The sequence below is a fragment of the Myotis yumanensis genome, unplaced genomic scaffold (assembly GCF_028538775.1).
Source record: "Myotis yumanensis isolate MYYU_CA2020_CCGP unplaced genomic scaffold, mMyoYum1.0.hap1 SCAF_8, whole genome shotgun sequence".
NCBI lineage: Eukaryota > Metazoa > Chordata > Mammalia > Chiroptera > Vespertilionidae > Myotis > Myotis yumanensis.
Window position 1 is genome coordinate 10,547,856 of NW_027223759.1, and position 23,630 is coordinate 10,571,485.

A 23,630-nucleotide genomic window follows, 5' to 3' on the forward strand; every position below is an offset into this window, starting at 1 on the left:
CCATTTCACCACAGAGAACTGCTCTGTCAGCAGTATAGGAAAGGTAAAACTGAAGTCAGGTGAGTTAGTGTAAAAGGCAGGAAGAAGAATTTAAAGACAAGGTTAAAACACACACACGCGTGTTAAATTCGTGTTCTTTTCTTTGCCTCACACTTAACTTTCTTGTGTCTCCGTTCCTACAAGTTATGAGCGTTTTTTACAGTTAGAATGCTACTTGGTAAAGTTTTTCCTTTTGCTCTGTTGTGCATGTTTGTCTATTTCACATTTTTCTGTAGAGTTTCATATATCCTTAACCTAAAGTAATTTAAATAGGAATGGGATAACTTTATTATTTACATAGTCTTGTAAATGGAACTTGTAATGTCTGGTTGTAAGGAGAATGTGAATTTGTAGGCAAATGAATTGTATGGCAACCAAGCATATCCCCTGGATTTGGGAGAGATAGAGCCTGAGATTTGAAGAAGAAGAAAAAAAGGTACAAATTACAAACAACTTTAACTGCCAGCGCCAAAGGGCTAATTTTATACATAGGAGTTTTATCGCAGTCTAGAAAAAATACTAACCTTAGGTCCATTCCACTCTATTTAACCCTTAGTTCACAAGGGATTGATTTTTTTAATGGGTTTCAACATTGTTTTCTAAAATTACATTCTATAATTGTTATTCTATAGAAAACTGTACAGTAAGTAAATGAGAATAACTTCAGTGGGAATATAACTTACATTTTTAAAAATTTTAAATGTGTTTCCATTGCAGTAAAAGAAATGGGTGGCATGTATATTTTAGAAAAAGGAGCTATTTTGTGGTTATTTACTTTATCAGTCTTAAGTTATTCTTTTACCCTTAAGGAATTTGTGATAAAGACATGTAAATTTACTGGTTTTGATCATGACTGAGTCTGTTACTTGTCGTGTTTTTTTTTGTGAGCAGTTATGTTTTTAAAAATATCTTTTTTTCCTTTTAGGTTACTATAGTGAGGATGGATGCCAAAATTATTGTTGCTCTAGATTCTTTATGTTGTTTAAAAAGTTTCTTACACTGATGGCAAGCCAAATCTACCTTTTAGAAGGTGCTGTTGCTACCTGTGGAGTAACTGGCAACAAGACAGGCTTTTTCTTTTCAATGGTTGGCTTTTACTGGAAGGAATTAAAAAAATGGCAGAATTTGTAGCCTGGGGTATGTCCGAGATTAGGACTGGGTTGTCAAGATTTTCTTTTGTTTAAGGAATAACAAAAAAATAACAAGAAAATTGCCATTACTGCATTTACTGTACTATTGTAAACTTAAGATTCATTCCTTGATGCTTGGACCAGTGGAGTGATCCAGACCAATGGAAGTGCTGAATTTCCTGTGTAATTTTGTGAATACAACCTCAAATTTTCTTTTCATACACTTTGAGCCTGAATGTACTTATAAATAGTATATTCTTTTTCACATATTGATGGAAAAATGCATTTGTGTTAAGTAGCAAGATATATAATATTGTCACTCATTACTTCCTTGCTTCCTCCTTTTTTGCTCTAGAACTTTAGGTACCTGATCTTAGTGGTAAATGCTAAGCAAACTTAACACAGCTTTTATTGAAAGCATATTACATACAGTTATATACTTTGAAAATGATACAAATTTTAAAAAGACATAGACTTTGCTCTCAAGGTTAAAAATTAGAAGATGAAAAAGGGCCTACATGACTGCAATAATGATAAAAAGTGAGAAGTAAATTCAGCAAAGTCCACTGAAAATGTGGTGGGAGTTCAGACGCTGCTTCCACTTGTGAATCAGTGAAGGCCCCCATAAAGAGGTGACATCTGAAATGGCCTGAGATTCATCAATTTTTCAATATGTAGCGGTTGCTAGGATCTGATTTTATCCAGAGTTAAAAATCAACTTTTATCTCAGAACCAGGTCAGAAAGCAAGTCCTGCAAAATTACCTTTAGCTCATATTAATAATGAACCATTAAACACACAAATAACACATAAACAACCAAAGGTGTACATGGAGAGCTGAACGGACATTATCGCCATGCTGCGTTTAAATATGTCTGGAATCCCAGGGCTGCTGGATCTCATTCCAAAGGAAGAAGAGTGGCAGGCGGCTTACAGTGTGACCTGATAAGAATAGAGATGGAAGTTACTCTGCATGAGGTGGAGGTGAGAATTGAAGAGTAGAAGGAAAGGGACTGAGGAAAGAAGGACTAAGGAGAGAGAGAAGAAAGGTGGGAAGACAAGTAGGGAGTGGATGAAAGAACAGGAAAGATGGGCAGAAAAAACTCACCAGCGCTTCCTAAGCCAAAATGCAAGAGCTGTCAGAAGCACCAGGGGCACCATCACTGCCAAGATGATCAAGCTCACGGAGCCTTGATGATGTTCTGTGGATTTTGGTGCACACAAGGTGTCGTTTCAAACCCACCCCCTGTTTACTGCCTTTCCCTGGTCTGCCTTTTTTATTTGAGTGTTCGCCTCACTAATCTTTGTTCTTGTTTCCTCTCTCCTTACTCTTCAGAGTTGAATCTTTCATCTAACCCTCAACATCATCCTACTTCTGCAAGTCTCTCATTTTCAGTTCTCCTCTTTATTGAATTAATTATTTTCATCCTTTTGGGTCTGGAGTTCATAAATCCCAAATGTTTTACTTGGGTCTCCTGCTCTGCTGTGGACCATCTACCTCTACTCCCAGTGTGGGCCCCAGTCTTTCTTACCCAAGTAGAGGAGGATGTCCTGGCCTCCTAGGCTGCTATGTCTCACCCGGCAATATAGACCAGATGTCTCAGTGGCTTCCACATCCAGGAAAACCTGAAGGTACCATGTCCCATCAGCATTGGGCAAGATATCACTTTGTTGAGTGCCCTGTTGTACCTGTTCACCTCGCATCCACTTTGCCCAAATTGGCTTTGGATGGAAGCCAGAGACATGGCAAACCAGCATCTGATGGTCAGGACCAGGATTAGAGCCGGTGGACAGCCAGGCCTCTGGTTTTACTGCAGAGAACAGGAGAGATACTCAGATAAGGACTCTAACACAGACTTGGAGGTTCATATCTTCACATCAGCCTTGACCAGTGGTCGGCAAACTCATTAGTCAACAGAGCCAAATATCAACAGTACAACGATTGAAATTTCTTTTGAGAGCCAAATATTTTAAACTTAAAATATATAGGTAGGTACATTGTTATTAACTTAATTAGGATTCTTTTAAGGCTTAGGAAGAGCCACACTCAAGGGGCCAAAGAGCCGCATGTGGATCGTGAGCCGCAGTTTGCCTACCCCGGGCTTAGACGAACACATCTATCACATGCTGGGAATTCACTCATTACCCTTCTTCCTCTTATCCTCAATTAAAAGGGATGGTGGGAAGGTGTAATTTTAGAAAATTCTTGGAGGAAAGATATGGGACTGACCTTGTCTCTGGAGATCTGCCTTCCATGCATCAAGAATACTCAAGAGTAAGCGTGGGCAGGTGTCACTGAGAATCCTCTGTACTATATACTTGGCGACATGGTTCTCATTGAATACTCTGTACACATCCTGAGCTCTTGTTCCACCCTTTGGAGATGGCAACAATGAATTGTTTTGGGAGTGAAAGAGCTCTGATCCTTGATAAGCAAATCCATAGAAGCTTCCTATGGCTCCCCCAGGGTGCAGCTCACAGCCCAGTGTTACCTGAATCTCAAAGGGATCTAGGAAAGAGGGTTGTAAATTAGAGGAAAGAGGGAATAAAAAGATCAAAGTAGTAGAAGTGAAAAAAAAGAAATAAAAGAAGTTTGATGGCTTTGAAACAATGGAACTAACTTTGGTTTGATCTGAAGTTAAAAAAAGTGTAATTTGTCCTTGTTGAAGGTGGAAGAAATAATGACTTTTTTGAGAAATCGAAGTGAGCAAATGGTTGAAACATGGTGACATAAACAGTGAGAGCAAGAGAATAAGGAAGCATGTAGTGTGAGAGTTGAGATTATAATAACCCAGGGAGAATGAAATGCAATAGGATACAGTAAATGTATAGACAGAGAATGCTGAAGAGAATGAATGTGGGGGAAATTGGGATAAGGAACTCATTGAGACACACACCCCTCACCCAGCACATTGCGTCTCCCCATTTTGGGAGTTGAACTTACATTTAAGCTGCCATTCACTGGCATGTCTGTGAATTAATTGAGGCATTATAATGATGCCCACCCGGTAGAATTCTTCCAGGTCTTTTATCTCTTTCTTGCTCAAGTTGCCCTTGGACCAAGGACGCAGGAATATAATTCTGCTAGAGTTGTTGTCCCAGCCATGAGTCTGCAAGTCACCCAACCAAGCAGAGTGCCGATTTTTCACCCAGGAATGGTTGTAGAAGGATGAGCTGTAGATCATTTTGAAGGATATCTCCTCCTGGAAGGCTGTGGCAAAAGAACAAACTGAATGAGGAGAAGAAAAGGCATCGGGAAGGAGAGAGAATGAAGAAAGGTGCCAGGAAGGAAACACTCAGAATCTGGATATTAGGGAAGCCATGGCTACCTCAGCAGACACTCAGCTGCCCAGGGCCCCAGGCTTTACAAACAACCTTCAGAAGGGCACAGGGTCCCAGAGTACAGGATACTGAGAACTACGCTGACATTCTCCTCTCCAGGTATGTTCTGGGGACACTGCACCACACAGGAACACACACACACACACACGCACACACACACACACACACACACACGCACACACACACACACACACACATCCCTTTTGCTCCCAACAGGACAGTGGCCTACCTGAGTTCTTACCCTCTTCATTGTCACCAGTTGTGAGGAGAATTGCTAGCAATGGAATTTGCAGAAACAACATTTCCTTTACAGATGTTATTTCTTTCTCAAGAAAGTTTGTCTTTAGTTTCTGTTTTAAACAAATCTACTCCACAATACCTCTATTCTGACTTCCTTCTTCTACCAACAAACCACCACCAAAAAAAAAAGAAAAGGGGCTACTTCCCTAAACTGTAGGCACTGATTCAGCCTCTCATTTCCCCTCCAATTCTGACTTTCAACTTCTCCCCTTGCTACCAGCCTTCATTCTGTTCATCTTTCTCTAATTCAGCCTCTATGGACTAAGTGTTATGCGCTATTGAAAAGTCAGTTTACTTCTGGGAACATTTTCTTCTCATTCAGACAATGAAAGCATAAAACCAAATAGCTTTCCAATTCTCACCTAATGTTCTGTTGTCCCTGCTCTTTCCTGTCACTCTGTCCTTCTCTTGCCAAATTTAAATTTTCTTCAAATAAACTCTTCTGTCTGAGCCCCACCCCATCGCATTCATATCTCTGACATCACTTTGGTGGCTTTATTTGATTTTCAGAATCTCCTATGATTGCCCTGTGTAACAGTATAAACTACTACTCCATTATCCTTAGGGAAGAACCAGTAGCCATCACAGAGACCACAGGAACCTGGAAACATAAAGAAAAATCTCCTCTGACTTGCATTGATATATACCCAAAAGAAATTTTACCCAAATGTCACTTAGCACCTGCCTAGATACAAGGACCTTGCAACACTCTTGAACGTATAGTGGTCTATAGGCACTTTATTCAAGGAGCTCTTATTCAACTTAGGAAGAAAACCCATAAACTAAGGACTATACTCCTTGGTGTGCGGGGTTTTATTATAATGTATAAACTGGACAAAAACAAGTCTTCTTGAAACAAAGTCCCAACCCTTAACTGATGTTGCCCACTCAGAATCTTGTCCTCAGTGTGTTAGGTCTGTATACCTCTGTTGTACTGGGTCCCCAGTTCAATGGAATGCCTGGCAAGGTGCTCAATGAATAAGTTTGTGTGATTGAATAATTTGGTTCAGGCATCCAATTATTTTTTAATTAGATATTTTTCATAATTGTTTAAAGAATCAGAAATCATTATTTTATTTCTACTTGATGAAATGAGAATCTAATATTTTTATTTAGGATTAAAATATATGCCAATAATCATGAAGTTTACACAAAGGTTATGCTGTAAATCTCCTATTATACTTTTTAAAAAACAGTGATAATTTGTTAGAAATTAAATTAATAGGATATTCTGGAGTTCTTTATCCAAGATTTCCTTCTTTTTGGCCCTGCTTGGATGTTTCATGCTTGTTTTTTTCTTTTAAATATATTTTATGGGTTTTTACAGAGAGGAAGGGAGAGAGTTAGAGAGCCAGAAACATCGATCAGCTGCCTCCTGTACACCTCCTACTGGGGATGTGCCCCCAACCAAGGTACATGCCCTTGACTGGAATCGAACCTGGGACCCTTCAGTCCACAGGCCAACACTGTATCCACTGAGCCAAACCGGCTAGGCCCATGCTTGTTTTATCATAAGTTGGTCTTTGTTGGCCATGCTGACCCTCATTCTTATAATGTTTAAAAGGCTCTTAAAATGTTGTTTTCCTTTTTAACTTCTACATAAATGTGCTCTGGCTATTATTTTGTTATTAATTTATTTATGTACAAGTAAATAGAAATTATCCAAGGCTAATTCTTAAAATATTTTGGAAAAAGCTTAAGATTATCTTAACCTAAAATTGAAAAGCCAAACTGCGAGCCAATAAGGTTTATTTGGGATCAAAATATTGCAATTTGGGAAGCACAGATTCAAGCAGAAATCCACCTAGTGTCCTGATTACAGGGTGAGAGGAAGGGAATTTTAGGAGAAAAGATTGGGATAATTGCATGAATAAAAAAAAAGATTTCTATTAGTGCTAACAAGCTGATAGGATAAATTACTGAGTAGCTATTGTAGGGGTTCAGAACAGGCCTCCCCAGAATGTGCCACTTTAGCATTTGTCTTATTTTGAGCCTTAGCATTGGTATTATGTTGAGCCAAAGACAATTAAGTACCTGCAGGTTTATAAGAATCTTTTACATCTCCCTTAAAGAATTTAAATTAGGGGACTTGCCCATAATAAGCTTTTAGCAGATACATTTTTAAACCAATCTACATGGCAGGACAGACTAGTGGTTAACTGAACATCTCTCTATATCAACCTTTTGAAGCCCCAACCATTCCTACCTCATCTTTACCTCAGAATTGCCTCTCATACCTCAATTTTAAAAGTGCCATGTGGTAAATATGACAAGTTCAATGACAGAAAGTAGCCTCAATGTGACCTGTCATAACTTGATAACTAGGCAGGTCATAATGGGTAGTCATGCTCCAGGTGTATGAAAGGTGTATCTTTGCCTTAAGCAAGCTCTGTCCATTGTTCTTGTGCATTTAGGTGAACACACCTTTGAAATGTCAAAAGTAATCTTTTCCAGACCCCTCTCAGATGTAACCACCTCAAGGGAGCACATAATCTTGTTAACTGTCCTGCCCCGTTTTGGTGCCCAGGACTACACTCCATGAACTGAGCCACACTGGCCAGGACAGGATGCCAATGTTTTCCCCTGTGTCTTCATCCTCCCTGGAAATCCCTCCCCTTGATCCACTGGTGCTTAGGCTACAAGCATGCTCACGTTCTAACAGCTGTTACATGGTGCTCCTCAAACACCATCAGAGCTCTGGAATGTCTCTGTCCTCTGAAGCTCTCCTCAGAACCCAGACTGGAGCTCCCCTCCCACACAGTGTCACAGACTCATCTGAACTTTCACTCCCCAGCAGCAGTAACCTCAACTTCCCTGCTAGAGAAACCCACTGCCTCTTACACTCATGTGCCTTTTACTGACCTTCTTGTTTTTCCTTTTACTTGGCTTCAAGCTTCTCTATCCTCTTTCTGGCGTTCAGAATCTCTGTGTATCTGGTGTGAGTGCTTCTTGCCCTTCAAAGCAAGTCTCTTGCACTAAAAGGATCTTAGGACTGAGAGTCAAGATAAATTCCTGGATGAGACACCTGCTGGATGCAGTGAATTGGAAAAAACACATCAGCATTCTGACCTCAGTTTTCTTTTCTTTTTTAAAAAAATTTATTTTCCCTTTATTGATTAAGATATTACAAATGTGTCCTTATCCCCCCAATGTCCTCTCATCCCCCCAATCCAGCCCTCACCCTCACCCCCTGTTGTCCACATCCATCGCTTATGCTTATATGCATGCATACAAGTCCTCTGGTTGATCTCTCCCCCTCACTCCCACCCTCCCCTATCTTCCCTTTGAGTTTTGAGCATCTGATCCATGCTTTTCTGTCTCTACATCTGTTTTAGTTCATGGTTTATGTTGTTCATTATAATCCACAAATGAATGAGAGCATGTGATATTTATCTTTCTCTGACTGACTTATTTCACTTAGCATAATGTTCTCCAGCTCCATCCATGCTGTTGCAAATGGTAGGAGTTCCTTCCTTTTTACAGCAGCGTAGTATTCCATTGTGTAGATGTGTTAAAGTTTTTTAATCCATTCATCTGCTGATGGGCACTTTGGCTGATTCCAAATCTTAGCTATTGTAAATTGTGCTGCTATGAACATAGGGTTGCATATATGCTTTCTGATTGGTGTTTCTGGTTTCTTGAGATATAGAAGTGGGATCACTTGGTCACATGGGAGTTCCATTTTTAACTTTTTGAGGAAACTCCATACTGTTCTCCACAGTGGCTGCACCAGTCTGCATTCCCACCAGCAGTGCACGAGGGTTCCTTTCTCTCTGCATCCTCGCCAGCATTTATCATTTGTAGATTTGTTGATGATAGCCATTCTGACAGGTGTGAGATGGTACCTCATTGTCGTTTTGATTTGCATCTCTCAAATGATTAGTGACTTTGAGCATGTTTTCATATGTCTCTCAGCCTTATGTATGTTCTCTTTCAAAAAGTGTCTATTTAGGTCAGTTGCCCATTTTTTGATTGGTTTGTTTATTTTCCTTTTGTTAAGTTGTATGAGTTCCCTGTTAATGTTGGAGATTAAACCTTTATCAGAGATATCATTGGCAAATATGTTCTCCCATGCAGTGGGTTTTCTTGTTGTTTTGTTGATGGTTTCTTTTGCTGTGCAGAAGCTTTTTATTTTGATATAGTCCCATTGTTTATTTTCCCTTTAGTTTCCATTGCCCTATGAGCTGTGTCAGTGAAGAAATTCCTTCGGCATATATCATATCTGAGATTTTGCTACCTTTGGATTCCTCTAATATTTTTATGGTTTCCCGTCTTACGTTTAAGTCCTTTATCTATTTTGAGTTTATTTTTGTGTACGGTGTAAGTTAGTGGTATAGTTTCATTTTTTTGCATGTGTCTGACCAAATTTCCCAGCACCATTTATTGAAGAGACTGTCTTGACTCCATTGTATGTTCTTGCCTCCTTTGTCAAATATTAATTGAGCATAGTTGTTTGGGTCGATTTTTGGGCTCTCTATTCTATTTCATTTGTCTATATGTCTGTTCTTGTGCCAGTACCAGGCAGTTTTGAGAACAGTGGCTTTGTAATAAAGCTTGATATCTGGTATTGAGATCCCACCTACTTTGTTCTTCTTTCTTAGGATAGCAGCAGCTATTCAGGTTTTGTGTGTGTGTGTTTTTTATTCCAGATAAATTTTTGGAGAGTTCTTTCTAGATCTGTGAGATATGCCATTTGTAATTTAATGGGGAGTGCATTGAATCTATAGATTGCTTCTGATAGTATGGACATTTTGATGATGTTGATTCTGCCAATCCATGAACATGGTATGTTCTTCCATCTGTTTATGTCTTCCTCTATCTCTTTTTTCAATGTCCTGTAGTTTTCTGGGTAGAGGTCTTTTACCTCCTTAATTAAGTTTATTCCTAGATATCTTAATTTTTTTGGTGCAATGGTAAATGGGATTGTTTTTTTTAAATTTCTCTTTCTGTAAGTTCACTATTGGCATATAAAAATGCCATAGATTTCTTGGCATTAATTTTGTATCCTGCTACATTGCAAAATTCATTTATTAGGTCTAATAATTTTTGATGGAGTCTTTAGGGTTTTCTAAGTACAGTATAATGTAATCTGTGAATCATGACAATTTTACTTCTTCTTTTCCAATTTTGATGCCTTTTATTTCTTCTTGTCTGATCGCTTTGGCTAGCACTTCCAGTACTATGTCAAACAAGAGTGGTGAAAGTGGGCATCCTGTCTTGTTCCTGTTCTTAAGGGAAATGATTTTAGTTTTTTCCCATTGAGTATGATGTTGGCTGTAGGTTTGTCATATAAGGCTTTTATTATGTTGAGGTATGATCCCTCTATTCCCATTTTGCTGAGAGTTTTTATCAAGAAAGGGTGTTGGACATTGTCTAATGCCTTTTCTGCATCAATCGATATGATTATGTGATTTTTGTCTCTCAACTTGTTTATGTGATGTATCACTGCTGGGGTCCAGGCCCATGGGGTCCAGGGGTTCCCAAAGGTGTGGACGGAGTCGGCGAAGAAGGTTTTACACAGAGACAGTGTTCAGAACTCTCTAGCTTTCCTCAGTCTCCATGGATCTTCCCTGTGCCTGGTTGAGGCCACAGAGAGAGATTCCCAAGGCAAGCTGAGCCTTTATTTTATAGTGAGCGGTAAACAAGGTAGTGGTTTCCATAGTCACACAGTAAGTTACACTGTTGTAAGTTTCACTTGTTTTTGTTCTTGTAAGTTTCACTTGTTTACACTGCTCTTGTAAGTTTCACTTGTTTTTGTTCTTGTTGCACTTCCCTCAGCCCATTAACTTCCCGAGTAAGATCTAGGGAGCTTTATACAAGGTCAAGCCTAATTATGCTAAGAGGACTGTGCTCTCTAAGCTGGGAATTGTTTATGACTTTGCCCACAGGTCAGTCCGAGGCTTAACCCTATATCAGTTCCCCACATATCACGTTTATTGATTTGCGGATATTGTACCAGCCTTGCATTCCTGCAATAAATCCCACTTGTTCATGGTGTATGATCTTTCTAATATAATGCTGGATCCGGTTTGCTAGAATTTTGTTGAGGATTTTGACATCTATGTTCATCAGGGATATTGGCCTGTAATTCTCTTTCTTTGTGGTGTCTTTATCTGGTTTTGGGATTAGGGTAATGCTGGCTTCAAAGAAGGAGCTTGGAAGTGTGCCTTCCTCTTGAATTTTTTGGAATAGTCTGAGGAGGATTGGCTTTAGTTCTTCTTTGAATGTTCGGTAAAACTCCCCTGTGAAGCCATCTGGTCCAGGGCTTTTGTTTGCTGGAAGCTTTTTGATGACTGCTTCAATTTCTTCCATAGTTATTGGCCTATTCAGGTTTTTTGATTCTTCCTGATTGAGTTTTAGAAGCTTGTATTTTTCTAGGAATATGTCCATTTCATCGAGGTTATCCAGTTTGTTGGAGTAGAGTTGTTCGTAGTATTTTTTGACAATCCTTTGTATATCTGTAGGGTCTGTTGTTACTTCACCTCTTTCATTTCTGATTTTGTTTATTTGGGTCCCCTCACTTTGTTTCTTGGTGAGCCTGGCGAGAGGTTCATCAATCTTGTTAATCCTTTCAAAGAACCAGCTCTTGGTTTCATTGATCTTTTGTATGTTTTTTTGGTCTCTATGTTGTTTATTTCTGCTCTGATCTTTATTATTTCCTTCCTTCTGGAAACTGTGGGCTTTTCTTGTTGCTCTCTTTCTAACTCTTTGAGTTGTAGGGTTAGATAATTTATTACCAGTTTTTCTTGTTTTTTGAGGTAGGCCTGTAGAGCTATGAACTTCCCTCTCAGGACTGCTTTCATTGTGTCCCATAGATTTTGGATTGTTGTATTTTCATTGTCATTTGTTTCCAGGATGCTTTTTATTTCTTCTTTGATCTTTCTGGTAACCCAGTCATTGTTTAATAGCATGCTATTTAGCCTCCAAATGTTTGATTTTTTTCAATGTTTTTATTGTAGTTGATTTCTAGTTCTATGCCATTTTGATCTGAGAAGATTCTTGTTATGATTTTTATTCTCTTGTATTTAAAGAGACTTTGCCTGTGTCCTAATATATGGTCTATCCTTGAAAATGACCCATGTGCACTGGAGAAGAATGTATATTCTGTAGCTTTGGGGTGGAATATTCTGAAGATGTCAATTAAGTCCATCTGATCTAGTGAGTCATTTAGGATTGCTGTTTCTTTGCTGATTTTTGTTTAGAGGATTTATCAGGTAGTGTCAGTAGGGTATTAAAGTCCCCTACTATGACTGTATTGCTATTGATCTCTCCCTTGATATCTTCCAGAAGTTGTTTTATGTATTTGGGTGCTCCTGCATTGGGTGCATATATGTTTACCAGAGTTATATCTTCTTGTTGAACTGCTCCCTTTAATATTATGTAGTGGCCTTCCTTATCTCTTGTTATGGCCTTTACTTTGAGGTCTATTTTGTCAGGTATAAGTATCGCAACCCCAGCTTTTTCCTCATTTCCATTTGCCTGAAAATTTTTTTGCCATCCCTTCACTCTCAGTCTGTGTGAATCCTTTGTTCCATTGTAGACAGCAAATACATGGGTCTTTTTTTTTTTTTTATCCATTCAGCTACCCTGTGCCTTTTGATTGTAGCATTGAGTCCATTTACATTTAATGTTATTATTGAGAAGTACTTGTTTGTGGTCATTTTTATTCTTAATGTTTGTGTTTCTTTTTGTCTTTCTGTTTCTTCTTTTTACAGTGGTCCCTTTAGCATTTCATGCATTGCCGGTTTGGTGGTAATAAACTCTCTTAGCACTTTTTTGTCTGTGAAGCTCCTGATTCCACCTTCAATTTTGAATGATAGTGTTGCTGGGTATAATATTCTTGGATTAATTCCCTTGCTTTGCATCACTTTGTATATATTTTTTTAATTAAATCTTTATTGTTCAGATTATATTTGTTCCTCTTTTTTCCCCCCCCCATAACTCCCCTCCTCCCAGTTCCCGCCCCACCCTCCGCCCTCACTCCCCACCCACTGTCCTCATCCATAGGTGCACGATTTTTGTCCAGTCTCTTCCCGCATCTCCCACTCCCCTTTCCCCCCCAAGAATAGTCAGTCCATTCCCTTTCTATGTCCCTGATTCATTATAATCACCAGTTCATTCTGTACATCAGGTTATTTATTCACTTGATTCTTAGATTCACTTGTTGATAGATGCATGTTTGTTGTTCATAATTTTTATCTTTACCTTTTTCTTCTTCTTCCTCTTCTTAAAGGATACCTTTCAGCATTTCGTAGAATACTGGTTTAGTGGTGATGAACTCCTTTAGCTTTTCCTTATCTGTGAAGCTCTTTATCTGACCTTCAATTCTGAATGATAGCTTTGCTGGATAAAGTAATCTTGGTTGTAGGTTCTTGGTATTCAGCACTTTGAATATTTCTTGCCATTCCCTTCTGGCCTGCAAAGTTTCTGTTGAGAAATCAGCTGACAGTCGTATGGGTATTCCCTTGTAGGTAGTTGAGTCTCTTTCTCTTGCTGCTTTTAAGAGTCTCTCTTTGTCTTTTGCTCTTGGCATTTTAATTATGATGTGTCTTGGTGTGGTCCTCTTTGGATTCCTTTTGTTTGCGGTTCTGTGCGCTTCTTGGACCTGTAAGTCCATTTCTTTCACCTGGTGGGGGAAGTTTTCTGCCATTATTTCTTCAAATAGGTTTTCAATATCTTGCTGTCTCTCATCTTCTGGCACCCCTATAATTCTGATGTTTGTACGCTTGAAGCTGTCCCAGAGGCTCCTTACACTATCTTCGTATTTTCGGATTCTTTTTTCATTTTGCTTTTCCGGTTGGGTGTTTTTTACTTCTTCACATTTCAGATCTTTGACTTGATTCTTGCGCTCCTCTGGTCTGCTGTTGGGTGTCTGTATAATATTCTTTATTTCAGTCAGTGTATTCTTAATTTCTAGTTGGTTCTTTATCACAGCATCGAGGGTCTCATTAGATTTCGTGAGGCTCTCATCAAGTTTATTGGCAGCTTCTAGCACATTATTGCAAGCCCTCAAAATTGCGTTTTTTAGCTCTATATCCTCCATTTCTGTCATGTATTTTTGTCTCCGCATTTTTTATGCTTTCTTGGTGCACCCCCTTGTGGTCTTTGTGTGCAGTCTTGTTCTAGTTAAGCCTTGATTGTTGTAGTTAATACTAGAGGGATTTGACCACCAGGCCGACTGGCTGTGGGAATCACCTGTATTTGCAGTGGGAAAACTTCTGTCCTCTGGAGAGGTGCTAATCTAGCCTTTGCCTGAGGCTATCCAGCAAATGGCTCTGCGCAAGGCTTGGGCGGGGCGGGCTCAACAGGGCGGGCGGAGGGAGCGGTTATGGCTGCTCTCAGTCCCGTTTCCAGAGGCTCTGCTTCTCAGAACCCCAGCAAGGGCTGCAAACCTCGGAGAGAAGGCTGCCCTCACGTTCCAACTGATGCCAGACAATCCCGCCTCTCCCATTTGAGTCTGTGTCCCTAGAGACTCGCCCAGATCTGGAGCTCAGAGTCTGAGACTCCCTCCTGATTGAAAACGACAACCGCGCCCTCAGCCACCAGCCCGCTTTGCGCGCGCACCTCCGTACCTTTGTATTTTCCACACTGCGCCTCCTCTGAGCCTCGGTATGCTGTTCTCTTTCCTTCTAGTTGAAGAGTCCCTCCTCAGCCAGCCTTCCTGTGGTTCTGGGTGATGTCCGTTCCGTCTTTTAGTTGTATTTTTGAAGCGGTTGTTTGCGGCAGCAATCTCCAGTGTTTACCTATGCCGCCATCTTGGTCTCTCCCACTTTGTATATTTCATTCCATTCTCTTCTTGCCTGGTTTGTGTCTGGTGAGAAGTCAGCTGATATTCTAATAGGAGATCCTTTGTAGGTAACTTTCTGTCTCTCTCTGGCAGCCTTTAAGATTCTTAGTTTGTCGTTGGTGTTTGCCAATTTAAGTATGATGTGTCTTGGTGTTGGTCTTTTGGGGTTCATCTTGTTTGGCACTCTATGTGCTTTTTGGACTTGTGTAGTTTTTTTATTGCCAGTATCAGGGAAGTTTTCTGTCATTATTTCTTCAAACACATTTTCTATTCCTTGCTTCTCCTCCTCTCCTTCTGGTACCCCTATTAAGCAAATGTTGTTTCATTTTGCGTTTTCCCAAAGCTCCCTTAGGCTCTCTTCTTGCTTTTTAAGTTTTTTTTCCAGTTGCTCCTGTGTTTGTGTGTTTTTTCCTACCTTGTCTTCCAATTCACTGATGCGGTCCTCAGCCTCTTCTAGTCTGCTGTTTAAGCCTTTCATTGTGTTCTTTATTGCAGCTATGTCATTCTTCATTTCCTCTTGGTTCCTTTTCATGTTGGTGACATTCTCATTCAGCTCCTTATAATTCTCATTGAGTTGTATATATTTGTCATCCAGCCGTTTGAGCATCCTTATAACCATTACTCTGAATCCTTTCTCTGATAAGTTAGTAGCCTCAATTTCATTTAACTCCCTTTCTGGTGATTACTCTTTTCCTTTCCTTTGTGGATTGCTTTTTTGTCTTCCCATGCTTTGCTGTAATGTTTTAATTGTAGCTCCGATTGCTTTGCTACCCAGTTTCTTTTGGGTATGGTGCTACTGGTGTGACCTCTCAGGTCTCCTGGGCTTGGTAGTCTAGTGTAGCTCCCTACTTGAGCTATTTGGGTTCTCTTGATGTAGGCCTGCGAGCTGGAAAGGTGCAACTGAGGTGTCTAGAAGTGAGCAGCCATGGATGGGGTGTCCCAATTTTTGCTGTCTTGTGCCCTTGGTTGAAATCATGCGTGCCCAAGTGGGACTCACAGTGGCACCGAGGAACCATCTGTTGGGGTGGTGGGGCTCAGGAGGCCTGCGTTCTGGAAAGGCGTGACTGTGGTGTCCAGAGTTCTATAGTTGTGGGGTGGGCAGACTCAGCTTTTGCTGCTGCCTCCGTGGTTGGATACAGGGGATCCCAGCGGCAGTTCCCAGGGGCACCTGTGGTGTGTTTGCCTGCAGGGTGTACTGATACTCTCTGAAGGGCCCTGGCACTGAAGCCACTGGATTGCAGTGTCTGTGGGCAGGTATCCCAGAAGAGAGAATTCAGCGTTTCTACAGCCCAGCAGTGCACCCCTGTTTGTTTAAGTGTGTGTCCAGCAGGGCTCACAGCGGGGCCCCAGGCCTGCCTGTGGAGCGGTAGTCTTGGGAGACCTGGACACTGGAAAAGCATGCAACTGTAGTGTCCAGAGTTCTGCAGCTGTGGGGTGGGGAAACTCAGTTTTTGCTGATGCACCTGTGGTGGATTGGTGCGCGTTCCTAGTGGTGGCACACAGGAGCACCGCAGTGAGTTTGCTAGCGCAGGTGCACTGAAGCACTCTGAAGGGCCCTGGCACGCTTAATTGAGGCATCTTTGGGGAGGTATCCAGGATGGGTGAATTCAGAATTTCTACTGCCCAGGGGAGTGCGTCCCTATTTGTCCAAGATCGGACCCAGCGGAGGCTCACTGCGGCTTCCCAAAGTGCCCTGTGGATACATGGGCTCAGGGGGAGTGAGGAACTGTGGCAGTGCATTTGCTGGGTGCTGAGCTCTGATGTACTCTGAGGGGCCCTGGCGCTGAAGGACCCTGACACTTAAATTGTGTAGCTGTGTGTGTGGGGGCAGTTATTCAGGCAGAGAGAATTCAGAATTTCTACTGGGGTGTAATGCGCCTGTGTGTGTACAAAATCACACCCAGCTGAGGCTCACAGTGACTCCTAAGAGAAGTCTATGGAGTGGTATGCCTCAGAGACCTTCCTGCTGGAGACATGCGAATGTGATGTTGGAGTTCTGCCACTGGGGAGGAGGAGGCTGCACTTACTGCTGCGGGCACGGTGCTCCTTTGGAGGTGAGATCCCAGGGTCTGCAAGTCTGCGGGTGTGGCTGCAGGATTTTGGCTGGAGTGGCTGCTGGGTCGCGGGCAGTATCCCAGGCCTGTCTGGGTGGTGGTGCTGATGAGTTCCTAGAAGAGGCCGCTCTCCCCTTCAAGATGGCGTGGGCTCCGTGCCCGAGTCCTGCAGTCCGGGGAGTGCCACAGTGATGATAGTCTCTCCCTGTCCCAGGGAGCCTGGTCTGCCAGCCTCTGCTGCTCCTGCCAGATTTAACTGTCCCTCACTCACTCACACACACACCACACACATCCACACACTCTTTTCATCCCCTCACTCACTCACTTCCTATCCCTCACCTCTGTCCTACCAACTGCCATCTTTTTGGCCTCAGTTTTCTTATCTGTAAAATAACTGGGTTGAAAGAAGTAAATGTTTTCTAATCTTGTTACCTTTCCCTCTAGCATTCTGTGTGTCTTAGTGGGCTCCTTTTCTCCCCATTCATGTGCTCTTCCTCCCCATTTTGCTTTTCCCTCATTTTTTTAAACTTTACTTTTCAATTAGTTCATGTTGAATATTATTTAGTATTAGTTTTAGGTGTACAACATAGTTGTAAGACGATTATCCTATATAATAAAGGAGGAACATGTAAATGGACCAGCCCTTCACTACGCTCACCAGCCAATCAGGGTGAATAGGTGAATATGCAAAGTAACCCGACAAAGATGGTGGGTTGATTTGCATACATAGGCGCTGGGCGGAGAGCAGAAGCAGGAGAGCGGGCAGCTTGCGGGGACATGGCTTCCTCAGTTGCTCCCTCGGTCGTTCCCTTGGGGGGATGTAGCTCCCTCGGTTGCTGGGTGGAGTGCAGAGCAGGAGAGCCAGAGGCTTGGGGGGCTGTGGCTAACCTCAGTTGCTCCCAGTGTGGGGAGCACCAGGAATTCTGGGAATAGTAGTTCTGATGGCAGCCCCAGGACTGCAAGTGGAAGCCCAGAGCACAGGGAGCTCCAACAATGCTGGGAATCATAGTTCTGGTGGCAGACTGATTTCCTAGACACTAGAGGAAAGTGAGCCTGGAGCAAGTTACTGTTGCAGTGGGGGATGGAGGGAAAGCAAAGATGAGAGACATAAGTAAAATCAGAGTGTCTAGGAAAAATTAAAGGGAAGATATCCTAAAACTTCTAGGAAATCTCCACCAATGAAGCAAAAAAAAAAAAAAAAAAAAAAAATGCTTCTGTTATTCTGTGAGCAACAAACCAAACTGGGTTGGGGATCTCTGACAATTCATTCATATGATTGCAAAGACAGACAGAAACTCCTGGATATGAGAGGGCTCCCCTGAGGGCTCCCAGATTGGAGAGGGTGCAGGTTGGGCTGAGAGCCTCCCCACCCCCACCCCATGCACGAATCTTCGTGCACCAGGCCCCTAGTATCCTTATAAAGTGTTTCTATTTAGTAGTATTAATTTCAGGTGTACAGCATAGTGATGAGACAATTATGTCCTTACGAAGTGTTCCCTCCAATATTTTCAGTACCCACCTGGCACCTTATATAGTTACCACAGTATTATTAACTATATTCCCTGTGTTGTACTTTACATTCCTGTGACTATTTTGTAACTATCAATTTTACTTCTTTTTAAAAAATATATTTTTATTGATTTCAGATGCATAGGGAGAAGGAGAGAGAAATATGGAAACATCAATGAAGAAAGAGAATCATTGATTGGCTGCCTCCTGCACACCCCACAATGGGGAGGGAGCCCACAGGCCAGGCATGTGCCCTAACCAGAATTGAACCATGACCTTCTGGCTCATTGGTTGCTCAATCACTGAGCCACACCAGTTGGGCTCAATTTTACTTCTTAATCTCTCTTTTATTTTTTCCACCCATTCCTCCAATCCTCCCCTCTGGCAACTGGCAGTCTGTTTCCTGTATCTATGAGTTTGTTTCAATTTTGTTCTCTAGATTCCATGTATAAGTGAAGTCATTTGGTATTTGTTTTTCTCTGATTGACTTAATTCAGTTAGCATAATACCTTCTAGACCCAACCACGCTGTCACAAATGGTAAGATTTCATTCTTTTTTTTATGCCCGTGTAATATTCCATTGTATATCTGTGCTACCACTTTCTTACCCATCCTCTATTGATGGGCACTTGACTTGTTTCCATATCTTGGTCCTTCCTTGTTTCTCACTTCTGCATGTCTTAGAAGTCATTCTCCATTTAGCCCCAGCACAGCTCCCAGCCTGCTCTCCATTTTCTCATATTCTCTGTCTGTTCACTATTACCTCAGTCTTTCCTTCCTCACTCACTTTCAAACCTAAAGCATTGTTTAGGGTGTGACCCTAAAATTCTTGTGTGTAATATGCAAATCACAGGTATGAATTTTATTTCTGGAATGATGGCACAAAACATAACTTGAGAAGACTGTGATAATTTTCATGTGATGGAAAGTACAGGGATGGAATGAGTCTCAAATGTTTTATCTTTCCAGCCAGTGTGGCTCAGTGGTTGAGCACTGACCCATGAACCAAGGGGTCCCAGGTTCAATTCCTAGTCGGGGCACATACCCAGGCTGCCGCCTCAGTCCCTATTAGGAGGACATGCAGGAAGGCAGTTGATTGATGTCTCTCTCATTGATGTTTCTATCACGCTCTCCCTCTCCCTTCCTCTCTAAAAAAAATCAATAAAAACACATTTTTTAAAAATATGTTTTATCTACTATATATTTGCAATACTTACGTGGCTTTGTTCAATTAGAGCATCAGATTATTGGCTGCAATGATTATGTCAGACCTTGGCAGTGAGACCCGTATATCCATGAAAATATTTCAACTGGTTTTTAATTTATAAAGATAACTAAAGTATTAAATCTAAACCTACATAACAATCAACAATACCTGTGTGTTAGATATAACCTAACTCCTCAATTAAAAACTGATGAGAATTCTTGGTCTGAGAACGTTGATTGGTTATACTGCATAATAGTTCTCACCTGTTCTAGCAATCACTAGATAGTGATAAAAATTCACATACCTGTCAAGTGCCTCTTTTGGTAGATTGCATTTAGTATTTTCTTTCTTTTTCTAATTTATTTTGTCAAGGCTCTTATTATCAGATAGAAAGTAGGTAAAGAGACTCTTCGTTATATGTTTTTAAGACTATTTTGTTATTTCCCTAATATGTTCTGAAAATGCTGCCTTAATATTTAATTATTATCCTGCAATGCCTGTTATATACTTGTTCCTACTTTGCTTAATGACTAATCATCTAGAAGAAAACTTTGCCAACAATAGATATATTGGTTTCCTAGGGTTGTTAGGGTTGCCATAGACTGAGTGACTCAAACAACAAAAATGTATTTCTTAGAGTTTCAGAGGACAGAATTTAAGATCAAGGTGTCAGCAGGTTTGTTTCTCCTGAGGCCTCTCTCTTTGGCTGTTGAACGGGTCGTCTTCTTGCTGTGTGCTCACATCACCATTCCGTTGTGCACACCCATCTCTGGTCCTGGTGTCTGTGTGACCAATTTTTTTCTTAGAAGGATACCATTCAGAATGGATTAAGGCTTATCACAAAGGCCTGGTTTTAATTAAATGATCTCCATAAAGGCCTTTTCTCAAAATACAGTCACATTCTGAGATACTGGGGATTAGGACTTTGGCATATAAATTTTAGGGAGAATAAATTCAGTTCATACACTGGACATTTTCACTTTTCAAAATCTTATTTTCTTCACTTTTCAAAATCCTCTTGACTTGCAAATGTATTTTTTAAAAAATATATTTTATTGATTTTTTACAGAGAGGAAAGAAGAGGGATAGAGAGTTAGAAACATCGATGATAGAGAAACATCGATCAGCTGCCTCCTGCACACCACCTACTGGGGATGTGCCTGCAACCAAGGTACATGCCCTTGACCAGAATCGAACCTGGGACCATTGAGTCCGCAGGTCGACGCTCTATCCATTGAGCCAAACCAGTTAGGGCTGTATTTTCTTTTTAACAGAGATGTCTCACAGATATTTAGACTTCAGAGACAGTAAGCAACCCTTAGCTTCCAAAAAGCCTGTATTTCTGAATTGTTTTCTTACAATTTTTCCTCTTTTACAAGATACACTTGAAAAAAAACAACAACAAACAACATAGCTGGATGAGTAGTGGTTATCAAGATTTATTAAATCTAAACTAGGTAAGATTACTCAATTACATTACATTGGCACAAGGATAGACTCACAGAATATTGGGAAAAAATAAGGAGTTCAGCAACAGGTCATTATACATATAGGCACTTAATTTACAACATAATTGGTGCTTCATATCATCATTTTTAGTCAATTGACTAACATGGAAAAAATTAACTTTTATCCCCATTTCATAGCACACACAAAAATCAAGTCCAGGCATATTGTATATCTAAATGTAAAAGGTAAGCTTCTTAAAGATAAAGTGATTTTCAAAGTGTGATCCTCAGACCACCAGAATAAGCATCATCTGAAAGTTGTATAAAAATGCAAATTTTTAAACCTCTTTCCTGACCTACTGTAAAGAACTAGACATTCTGGAAGTATGTAAAATTTTTTTTTAAAGAAACAAAACACCTCCATGATGCTGCTGATTTCCACTCAAGTTTGAATATCACAGTTTAAGGAGAATATCTCATGACTTTGGAGAAGGAGTAAATAATTTACAGGAGTAGATAACAATCATCATAAAGAACAATATTAGTTAACTAGAGGCCTGGTGCACGAAATTCATGCAGGGGGCGGGCCCCCTCAGCCCGGCCTGCACCCTCTCACAATCCAGAACCCATCAGGGGATGTCTGACTGCCGGTTTAGGCCTGCTCCTGCTGGCAGGATCAGGCCTATATCAGCAGTCGGACATCCCTCTCGTAATCTGGGACCACTGGCTAGTAACTGCTCACCTGCCTGCTTGCCTGATCACCCCTAACCACTTCTGCCTGCCTCCCTGCCTGATCGCCCCTAACTGCTCCCCTTCCGGCCTGATCACCCCTAACCACATTTACCGTGGCCCCAGCACCCAGGACCCAGGTTTCCCTCCTCTGGCCAGCCACAGGCTCCCGGGACCTGAGTTTCCCTTTCTCTGGCTGGCTGCAAGCACCTGGGACCTGGGCCAGCTTCGCCCAGGCTGGCCACAGCCACAGGCGCCCAGGACCGTGAGTGGCTTTGCCCAGGCCAGCCACAGGCGCCTGGGACCCCAGATGTCTTCGCCTGGGCCCAACTTTGTCAAGAAGGACATCCGGAAGGCTGTCCAGAAGAGGTCTGGTCTAATTAGCATATTACCCTTTTATTAAATAGATGTATCCCATTAAAAATTCTTTCCATCACAATACAAGTTTAAGAGAGTAAAATGTTAACAAGAAACTGGTAGAAAATATTCACAATACATATATTCAGCAAAGGACTAGTATGCAGACAGTATAAAGAACTTCAAGCCCCGACCAGTTTGGCTCAGTGGATAGAATGTCGGTCTGCAGACTCGGGGGTCCCACGTTCGATTCCGGTCAAGGGCATGTACTTTGGTTGTGGGCACATACCCAGTGGGGGGTGTGCAGGAGGCAGCTGATCGATGTTTCTCTCTCACCGATGTTTCTAACTCTCTAACCATCACTCTTCCTCTCTGTAAAAAGTCAATAAAATATATTGTTTTTAAAAAAGAACTTCAATAAGAAAAAGACCAACATTCTCCCTCACCACACACACAAACACACACACACGCAAATAGCTAAAAATTTAAACTGGTACATCACAAAAGACTGTTTCAAAATGTCATATAGGTATATGTTAAGTATCACTAGTCAACAGGAAAATACAAACCATAAACAACAATTAGATAACTAAAAATACCCACACAAGAATGGCTCAAATTAAAGGGGTTAATAATCTATAATAATAAAAGTGTATTATGCTAATTAGACCAGATGTCCTTGCGGATGAAGCCGGGGCAGCCAGGGAAGCCCGGGTCTGGGCAGCTGCGGGGAAGGAAGGCCTTCTCTTCCATGAATTTCGTGCATCGGGCCTCTAGTATCAAATATGAGTGAGTTTGTGGAGAAGATGAAAGGGAGACTGGTAGAAGCACTGTGAAAACCTGTTTCTATTAAATGTAAAAATATGTACCTCCTGTGACCCAGAAATTCCACTTCTATGTATATTCTTATGAGAAATGAATGTTTATGTTATCAGTATACACGCACAAAAATGTTCAATGATCCGCACTCCACAAAGTCAAGGACTGTCCTTGAGGTGTTAATTTCCCCACATCTGCAGTTTTGAGAACCCACAGCTGATAATCCCTTCTCACAGGTGTCCGACCACATCGTGTAAAAGCCTTAGGACGCAATGCAGAAGACTTGCAGTGCAGCTAAAGTTAAGGGCTGTTGCTTTGCAGTTGCTGGGAATTGTGAGGCAGGACAGAAGAGGTGACTGGTACAAGCAGGTTTTAAAACATTTTATCTTTATAACAAGCAGGTCTTTATGAGTAAACAAAAATATAAAATCTACACAAAACCAATTATTTTTTATAGGAAATCTTCCATAGGCTGGTCTGTTCAGTAACTGTTTAACTCCCAGTTATTCAAATACAGACACCTATTCAAATACAGACATTCACAAGCATCAAGTTACAGCTCTTTAATGCTGTCTAAGGAGAACTTCCTGTGAAACTCTATGTGGCTCACCTTCACTCTATTCGAAATTAAAAACCAGTGCCTGCCTGGCTGGTGTGGCTCCGTGGTTGAGCATCGACCTATGAACCAGGAGGTCACAGTTCGATTGCAGTCAGGGCACATGCCCTGGTTGCAGGCTGGATCCCCAGTGTGTGGTTTGCAGGAGGCAGCTAATCAATGTTTCTCTCTCATCAATGTTTCTATCTCTTTCTCCCTCTTCCTCTGAAATCAATAAAAATATATTTAAAAAAATAAGGCCAGTGAGTTAAAAAAGAAAACAAAACACCCTTTGCCTGCTGTGCAGCTGTTCAC

General features: G+C 41.2%; 2 protein-coding genes across 3 annotated transcripts in view; one reads left to right on the forward strand and one right to left on the reverse strand.

Moving 5' to 3' along the window:
- The window catches only part of FAM117B (family with sequence similarity 117 member B), a 298,958-nt gene that overhangs the window by 152,932 nt on the left and 122,396 nt on the right, over positions 1 to 23,630 (forward strand). The gene's annotated exons all lie outside the window — the stretch shown is intronic.
- Positions 775 to 4,971, reverse strand: LOC139015510 (T-cell surface glycoprotein CD1a-like). The gene is made up of 6 exons (XM_070423279.1): positions 4,740 to 4,971; positions 4,113 to 4,379; positions 3,399 to 3,677; positions 2,701 to 2,979; positions 2,277 to 2,370; positions 775 to 2,110 (listed from the first exon to the last, which is right to left on the reverse strand). Exons 1-6 carry the CDS (start codon positions 4,810 to 4,812, stop codon positions 2,068 to 2,070), a joined length of 1,035 nt encoding a protein of 344 aa, XP_070279380.1. The 5' UTR covers positions 4,813 to 4,971; the 3' UTR covers positions 775 to 2,067.